This window comes from Bos indicus, chromosome 10, assembly GCF_029378745.1.
Source record: "Bos indicus isolate NIAB-ARS_2022 breed Sahiwal x Tharparkar chromosome 10, NIAB-ARS_B.indTharparkar_mat_pri_1.0, whole genome shotgun sequence".
Lineage (NCBI taxonomy): Eukaryota > Metazoa > Chordata > Mammalia > Artiodactyla > Bovidae > Bos > Bos indicus.
The window spans coordinates 102777270-102786114 of NC_091769.1; the positions used below are offsets into that span (position 1 = coordinate 102777270).

The window sequence follows — 8845 nt, forward strand, 5'->3', positions numbered from 1 at the left end:
CTGTATACTTCAGCCACATTTTCCTTCTTTCTTTTCTTCAAACACACCGAGTTCATTCTCACTTTAGGGGCTTTGTGCTCACTAGTGCCTCTGCATGGAACACTCGTCTTTGATTCCAGCCTGACTTTAACCTCTAATTGACAGACCTTCCATTTCACTCCAATTGTGTTTCCCCCACAGTATTTATTACTACTTGGTATCTTCCGTCAGTCCCTGTCCAACCAGAATGTAAACTTCAGAAGAGCAAGGACTTTTCTTTGGTCATCAGTGTTTCTCAACCACCTGAAATGGTACCTGGTTCAAAAAAGGGGCTCCAGTGTTTGTTGATGAGTGAATGACCCCGTTTGTCAAAGTAAACCAAACATTTCATATCTCAAGGGAGATGTTTATATCCAACCCTCTTAGCTCAGCTAGGGCTACTTATAAAAAATGGCAACACCAGAACAGTTTTCAAAGTCAGTCTATTGTTCAACACGACAAGGACTTGTCCCTTACATTAAGGACACTTGTGAAGCTTCACACAAAAGAAAGTGACTTTGATTATACCTCTTAACTTACAAACAAGCTGAAGCACTACATTCTGTTATCTTTTAAATTATACCTCATTTTGCTCTGCCTTTTTAGGCACATAGTTCAGTTTTTTGAGCATGAGAAAAGGTTTTGGGCAAGGTCTGCTGATATATCAAGGCGTACAATTGTCTTCAGACTCTCTGGATCCCTGTGGGCAAAACCTATACACAGCTAGTGTCTGATCACTAAACTTTCCCCATATATAGGCATTCTGGAACAACCTGATCAGTAGATCAAAACAAACCTACTAAAAGAGGGATCAACTCCAAATAACTTCCCTTTAAAGTACTGTATGATGTGATTAGTAGCTCTGTCCAGCAGATGCAAAGTTCTGAGGAAAGATGACTTACTTGTTCTTTGTGCGTTTACATCTTGTTTACATTTGAGTTGTCCCTCAAATACTTGTTGAATGAATAGTTCATCTTCTCAAACTAATTCTTACTCTCATATATCTTAGTGTGATAAATAATCAAAATTCCTAGGGAAAAAATGGAAAGGTTTGGCTGAAGAAACAGGCCATACAACCCTAACTTGGAGCAGACTGGTTACTCAGTAAGTACCCACGTCTAGAAATACTTCGAAAAGCAAATTATCCTCCATAATCTTGGTTTAAACATAGTAGAGAAGTGGTAGAGCCTAGTCTGGGCTTCAGCCTGGGGCTATGATCTTATTTCCACGGTCACATACTCCATCCTAGCCTCCAGCTTCTGTACCAATTGTTTGTCCACGTGGTGGCAGAACAGGGGAAGAAGGTTGCTGGGGAAGGCCAGGGGTTCTGCCAGTGAGGCTGTGGGCATCTGAGCAATCTCCCAGGCAGTGAGAACCACCATGTCTGTCCTGGAGGGCAGAGAAGAAACACATCAGCATCTTAGTGTTTATGCGGGAAATAGACTCAGGGCCCAGGTTTCTTGTTATTTTTGACCACCACTTACCACCCTCTGCACCTACAGCAATTAAGATAGAGCGTTTGCCTGTTTGGTATGTGCCAGGCAATGCTTAGTGCTTTACGCATCTTCTGTCTTGCTTAATCTTCAGGTCTCTAACTGGTTAGTACCATCATCCTTCGATCCCTAGTTTATAGGGGAGGAACGGGCTAAAGAAAGTGAAATAATGTGCCCCCATGTTATGCTGCTGGTAAGTGACAGAAGCAGAATTCACACCTAGGTCTGCTAAACTCTAAGGCTTGTCTCTATTCTTGCCTGGAGAATCCCATGGATGGAGGAGCCTGGTGGGCTACAGTCCACAGGGTCGCAAAGAGTCAGACACGACTGAGCAACTTCACTATATATTGCCTCCCATGGGGGACAGCTCTCTAGGCACTACAGAAAAAAAAAAGGGGGGCAAAACAGCTACAACTCTGCTAGTTGCCTCTTCTCTGTCTAACTTCCTCCCTGGTGCTTGATTAAACCACTCAGGAAACAGCTAATCTGGTTTAGCCTACATATCCCAGGGGGGTTCCCAGGTGGCACTAGCAATAAAGAACCTGCCTGCCAATGCAGGAGATGCAGGTTTGATCCCTGGGTTGGGAAGATCCCCTGGAGGAGGGCACGGCAACCCACTCCAGCAGTCTTGCCTAAACAATCTCATGGATAGAGGAATCTGGCAGGATACAGTCTATAGGGTCACAAAGAGTTGGACACGACTGAAGCAACTTAGCACACATCCCAGTGGTACTGAAATAGTATTTACAAGGTTTTTATGATCTTACCAAGCTGAATGGTCACTGCTGGGCTCCTTGAGGGAAGAATTCAGTGATACCAGCTGCTCCCCATGACTTAGCAGTGCATAGAGCAAAGATATGCCAAACTGCAAGTGATAAAGTGTCAAAGTGTCCAGGGTAAAAATGAGTTTACCATAGGCACCCAGTGCTTCCCTGGCTCTGTTGTTTCCCAACTAAAAGGGTAAGTTCATGGGTACAGATGGAGTCCAACACCCACAACCCACCAAGTTTTACCCAGGCTGGCCAAGAAACTGAGCTCTTTCCAAGGAAATCACTGCTCTGAACTGTCCAAAAGATTCCTCTGGGAAGCTGATGATGAAATACACAGTTGTGGTCTCTACCCCGAGGAGTCAGAGACTGTAGGTTGGGAATGGACCCAGGAATTTGATATGGGTAGGATGCGGAGCCCATTTTAAGAGGCACTGCATGAGGCAAAGATCTTCAGAAGGGGTTCACAGGATAATCCACTAGAATATTAGAAGATATGAGATCTTTCACATATAGACCTCACCTTGTATTTATTATGCACCTAATTTAAGTCTAGTGTTCCATTTATATGATTTATAAACACACAGGTGGTATAGTTCAGAATATTTTTTGTAGTAAAAGGATTCACTATCAAAAATGTTTGGTGACTTCTGATCCAGAGGCACCATCATCATCTGGAGCTTGTTAAAAAAGCAACCCCACCCTGGGTCCATTCCAGTTAGCACCTGGAGCCTCCTGTGGAGAGACCGAAGCCTCCCACACGTGTTACCTGATTCTGAAGCACCATGGTGATTGGCCGCTCAGAGGAGCCAGGTGGTAGCCGCATGAGTCCCTGAAGTCCTTGGAGGAGTTCACGGAACGTCAAGTGCCTGATACATTTGCTCAGAGGTTGAAATAACATTTGCAGGGCCTGCAGAAAGATCATAAAGGGCCTGTCCGACTCCTTGACAACTTCACCTCCAGGCTCTTTCTTGCCAACCTGCTTCTAGGCCCTTCTGGTCAGCTCAGACCTACCAGGCCTATCACCACTTAAGTGCCTTCATCCCTAGCGGCAACCCCTCAACACCACTTGTCCTACATGCCTTCCCTAAGCGAAGGAGCCTGGGGCTCGGCACTTATCAGGTGGTCCTCATCTTCTCTAACCGCCAGAGCACACGCACACCTGTGTTACATATGCCCACGGGTTTTCCTTTCTTCACTGTGCCTGAAGATCAAAGATCATCAGCTGTTCCTGTGGCAGTCTTCTATAACCCCCTCCCCTGAGGGTGGCAGGGTGAGTCTCCCTCACCACCCAAAACCTTCTCTGGCTTCTCTGAGGGTGGGGAGTGGAAGGAGGAGAAGGGATAAGCATTGCTAACCCATCCACAAAACCATCCTCTCCTCCACTTCATGCCACACTACCTGATCGGCCACGTCCCTCTTGACCAGGAAGGGCAGGTGGCGGGTGATGGCCAGCAGCAAGCTGACAGCTCGATCCCGGGGCAGGATGGGGAGGAGCCGGGCCACCAGGGCTTTCCCCTTCCCCACGGACAGCGCCTGAAGGAAGCCGTCATCCGCCGCCCTGCAGGGACACAGGCGAACATCGCGGGGCTCCGCTAGAGTAGAGGGCCGGTGTTAGAAGGGAGGGGCCGAAGCTAAACTACTGTCTGCTCCTGGGAAGGGGTGTGACCGTCCCACACTCACTCCAGATTATTCTGCCCCTGGGCCTTTAAGGCCTGGAAGAGCTTCTCAACCCGGCTGCTCCGCTGCTCAGAGTCACGGGGCTGCGCAGGTGCATCCTGCTGGCCATCCTCTATCTCCAGCAACTGAAGGAACATCTGGGAGCGTGAGGGTGGGGAGAGAGGGCGAAGGGGCCAGTGTGAGCATATCCTGTTCTTAGCGGAGGCAAGGAACTCACTGCTAAGGCTGAGGTCTCACCTTCTCAATCCGGTACAGCACCCACAGCCTCTGACTGCTTGCAGCTGCTGTCTCCTAGAGAAAGAGTCCCTGGCTGTCAGCCACAACTCCAACAGCAGCAGCCCACGCCTAGCCAGGCCAGGACGTGAGCTGTAAAGACTAAATCACAAAGCCTGATCACTCCCCTTTCTCTTAGCTCACAATCTGAACTCAAGTATGACAGTGCTCCAGACCTTTCTCCAAAACACAGGGAGAGAAAAAGGCTGTAGGAAGATAAATTCCTACCTGCTCTTGAGTTCCGTGGGGCACAGCATTGATAGCTCGGCGAGGGGTAAAACACGTTGATACAGCTACCTGGCCCAGGGAACCCTCGATTCGAACCACTGTGTGGAAGGAGTCAGAAAGGCACGTGCCCCTCTGCTTTCCACCTGGGTCCAGCCAGATGTCCGTCCCAACCCAGCAGGTCAGCCGCGGTCCTACCTGATTCATAAGCCTCTGCCTTCTGAATGTAAGGTGTGACCAGCTTGAGAGACTCAAATCTGCTTCTTTGCCCAAGCAGCTCTTCATCTGCCTGCTTCTTCTCTAGTTTCTGATAATATTCCTGAGAGTTCACGAATTAGTCAAATGTATACTCGTTGGTTAAACGTAAGAGTTAGGGTTCTCCAGTGCAAGCTCTTAGTACACCCTTGTCTACAGCATTCATTCCAGAAATGCTCCTGGGATGTAAGGCTCTTCTAGAGCCACAATAAAACATCTTCAGCACCCTAAGCCCCATGCCACCTGATCTGGGGCCCCCATCCTAAGGACTTGAAGAGCTAGGATGGAAAGGCAGAGAAGCAAAGCAGAGAGCCCAGAAGTAAAATGTGTCCCAGGGTCTGCAGGCTTCCTTCACTCCTTATTCTAAGTTATATGCAGTCGCCCCATCCTCCCCTCTCCCCATTTTAATTTGATGGTCCTACCTGTTCTGTCCCAAATCAGCATTCTCTGATGGCATGACAAACCACCTCTCTCCACTGAAGGACAGAGAGGACACTGCTGTCAACTGGCCTCTCAGCCAGTTCTACTCTTGTGTGGGCTGGCATAGCAGCTCTACTATCTGTGAAATCCAGAACTAAAATAAAGCCACTGACTGAGTTAAACAAAGGTTTGAAAAAGCTCCTTCATTGAGAAACAATGTCTAAAAGTCAAGAGTGTAAGATGATCACATTCAAATGATCCTGGCAGAAGGTAGAGGGGTTTTTAAGCATGGTGGGAAGAAAGGAGGAATCTAACGTCAATAGGAAGGAGATAAAGGTGGGAACCTTGCTAGTGGTCTCAGGTGGTTGAAGAGAAAGTGATATAAAACTTAGACAAATCCAGAAAGTGAAAGTACTCAGTCATATCCGACTTTTTGTGACCCCATGGACTGTAGCCCACCAGGCTCCTCTGTCCATGAAATTCTCCAGGCAAGAATACTGGAGTGGGTAGCCATTTACTTCTCCATGGGATCTTCCCAACACTGGTATCGAACCCAGGTCTCCTGCACTGCAGGCAGATTCTTTACTGTCCGAGCCAAAGGGAAGCCCAGACAACCCAGAACTCATGGACAAAGGGTAGACAGGAAGAAGACAGAAAGGAGTCAAAAAACCTGCCACATTTGTTCAAGAAATTGAATTCCATTACCTATAAAAGTTTCTTGATTTAGATCTTAAAAAAAAGTAAAAGGTAAATAGACGAATGTTTATAACAAGTCATTTCTAAGAGAAACCAGTGTGTATGAAAGATGAGAATGTTATTTTCAGACTGATTAGGAGAAATTCTTGTCAAAGGATGGAGACAAAAATCTCAGAGTGTTTAAAGAATCACAAATAATCCCCTGCAGCTGAAATTTAGGAGAAAGGGAAGGAGTTTGGATGTCAAGTATAGAAATATGACCCCATCCTTTCACAGTCGTCCCTCCCACGAGAAGGGACGTGGCGACTGTGAGCTGAAGGAAGGCTCTCAGGGCTATGGAGTCAGGCCATTTGGCTCCAAGGTCAGAGGCGCTGGGACTCACCTGGTAGTAATAGTCATCGAGGCGGGGGTTCTCACTCTGCAGCTGAACCATCTGCACTCTTACCACCCAGTCCTTCTCCTTCTGTGTCATGAGGTTAGCATAGGAGTCTGGCTGCTGGGGCCACTTCTTGGCTGGGGGACTTCAAGCCAGGAGGAGGGCTCTTTAGACCTACACCTCCCTGACCCCTCCTACCTCAACCCCACCTGCCTACCCCATCCCCAGAGAACTCCCCAAGGAGTAGAGAGCCTGGAGCTGGATATCAGGGGGAGGGTGGGGGGGCTTTGGGGGAGGTGCCTTGCCGCAAGGGAAAACCCAGCATGCAGGGTGTTCCACTCAATCCTGCTCCTCCTCTAGGCTTTACCTTCGTGGTCGACCCTGCTGTTGCTGCTGCTTCAAGATCTGCTGGTGCTGAGGGTGGAGCTGGGTCAGATGACTGGGGAGACTTAGAAAGAAACGTGGGCTGGGTGGGAGCAAGCTCTTAGCATCCTCCCCCTTTCTTTTAGCCTCTGGGAACCTCAGCTGGACAGCTATGGGACCTGACCTGCTCAGGACCCTACCCAACGTCGGCCACATGAAGCATCACTATCCTAGCTCAGCAGGGTTCACATCCCCTCCAAGATGTATATCCCTGAGATGGGGCTGCAGGAAATCCTGACACGATAGAAAACCATTTGGCCTGGCTATCAGGACTTCTGAGTCCTAGGCTCAGTACTCCTGGGCCAGCTGACCTCAGATAGTGCTGGGCTTCCATCTCCTCATCTGTGAGGGAAGGGACTGCATGTCACCTCATACGTCTCTTAGTGAGTTAGTTTCTCTAAGTATTTTTCTGTGGCAGCTGGTAGACGGGCAGCCATGCCTCCTCAGCTACTACCTCCCATCTTCTGGAGGTAACCCAGCCTGTCTGGACCCCAGGGGAGGGGCGCCCTGATCTAGCACCTGAGCCTCAGGGGCCACGAGGTGGGCGGGCTGCAGAGGAGCGATGGGTCTGGCGCAGGCAGTTGAGGTCCAAAGTGGCGGGCTGCAGAGCCGGCGCTGGGGAGGGAGGGTCGGAACGGAAGGGGAGCCACGTGGTCCAGGGTCTGCGAGAGGAATTTCAGGGTCTGAGAGAAGCACGTCTCCACCAACAGATGCTGCCTTTGCTGCTGATTGCCTTTCTGCCCTAGGGTCTCACCTGCCTTGGCCTTGAAGAACCTCACCCAACATCTGCCACATAGGGGCCCCTCCAGCCAGTCATGAGGACACCGGACTGTGGGCTCCCTTGTTTCCAGCAGGTTTGTCACCCGCTAGGGAGTAACTCTTGGCCCCTGACAATGTGGGAGCCTGTGCTTTTTCCTCTGCATGTGGGTCAACTCCCCTTCTTTTCCCCCTCTGAGTGTCGTCAGACCTTGTCTTCAGCCCTTCTCAGACCCCTCTGAAGCCCTGCTCAGCCTACAGTTCCCTTCTCTTCTCCCTGCTGGATTTCTGGCAGCCCCTCCAGTCCGGGTCATGTGCTCTTTCTAGCATGAGGCTCAGTGCTATTTATGTTCTGTAAGCTGGAATTGTTTGCCCTTTTTCTAGGAAGGCCAGCTGTCGCAGGACCCGCTCTGTCCTTTACCAAGCTTCTCTGAACAACAGGCGTCCCCCTGTCCATACCCTTACCTCACTTTGCTGCATCCCCCGAGCAAGGTCAAGAGCAGAGTGTAATGTTAAGAAAGGGGACCCTCCAAACACTGCTTCTCTGTACCCTGTCTTTTTCTCACAGCATGGAGACTGGAGACACTCATCTGCCACGGAAAGTGCAAGGAGGCAGGGGGCATCCCCGGAACTCCAGGGGCCGTGATTCCAGGGGAGCTGAGAAGACCTTTCTGGAATGGGAGGGAGAAAAACTCAGGTAGAAATGAGCCCCTGTGATAACATCTACATTCACCAGTGTTAATGGGGGAGGTGAGCAGCAGGACCAACAATTTCCAGTACCCAGGATACAGGCAGCCTGGCCCTCCCTCAATTTCAGTCAGTAGGGTCAGGACCCCCTCTCCTTCCACCAAAGGGAAGCCAGCGGGCATCTGAGGAGTTAAGCTGAAGCAGGGTCTGAGTAACTTCATTTCTGCACGGGAACCCCTTGTGCCTCCCCACGTGCTGATGGACTCCAAGGGACTGCAAAGACCCGGGGCCCAAGGTCAAAGATGACTCATTTCATCAGCTGGAATGAAAACGACTCATTTCAGGAGCAGAGCCAGCATCCCTGGGCGGCTGACACAGCCCTGCTGGACCTGCATTCAAGGTGAGGGAAGCATCAGAAACTAAGTGGGAGACAGACAGAAGGAGGGAAGGAAGGTGAGAGTCTACTGGGGTTCAAGCCTGAAATAGAAAGTGTTCACCCACCTAGAGAGGGGTGAAGAGAAGAGAGATGTGGCGCAACAGCCTGTGCGACGCAGACGGCTCGGGACAACCCCACACCCTCCTGCCGCGGCACCTGGCTGTTGTGGACAGCGCTCTGGACAGCTGGGTCCCCCAGATCATTCTCCTCCTCCTCCTCCTCCTCCGCTTCCTCCTCCTCCATGTCTGGTGCTAAATCTGGATCCAGTTCCTCTTCCTCCAATTGAGAGGCAGACACCAGCTCTTCCTCCAGAGCCAAGGGGACATGGGACTTGCCTGAG

At 50.1% G+C, this 8845-nt stretch overlaps 1 protein-coding gene across 1 annotated transcript; it reads right to left on the minus strand.

The window, feature by feature from the left end:
• Positions 1–442: 442 nt before the first annotated feature.
• On the minus strand, positions 443–7956 carry PATL2 (PAT1 homolog 2). The gene is made up of 12 exons (XM_070798041.1): positions 7848–7956; positions 7146–7288; positions 6571–6651; positions 6210–6348; positions 4655–4775; positions 4460–4557; positions 4196–4249; positions 3962–4095; positions 3680–3839; positions 3048–3188; positions 2279–2376; positions 443–1407 (listed from the first exon to the last, which is right to left on the minus strand). Exons 1-12 carry the CDS (start codon positions 7860–7862, stop codon positions 1230–1232), a joined length of 1362 nt encoding a protein of 453 aa, XP_070654142.1. The 5' UTR covers positions 7863–7956; the 3' UTR covers positions 443–1229.
• Positions 7957–8845: the final 889 nt, after the last annotated feature.

What these genes read in the sequence shown, in the direction of transcription:
- PATL2 (XM_070798041.1), bottom strand. An exon ending in TCGTGGCCCCTGAGGCTCAG is followed by an intron (nt 6,652 to 7,145) that starts GTGCTAGATCAG and finishes TTTCTTTCTAAG; the next exon opens with TCTCCCCAGTCATCTGACCC. An exon ending in TCGATGACTATTACTACCAG is followed by an intron (nt 4,776 to 6,209) that starts GTGAGTCCCAGC and finishes GTGAACTCTCAG; the next exon opens with GAATATTATCAGAAACTAGA.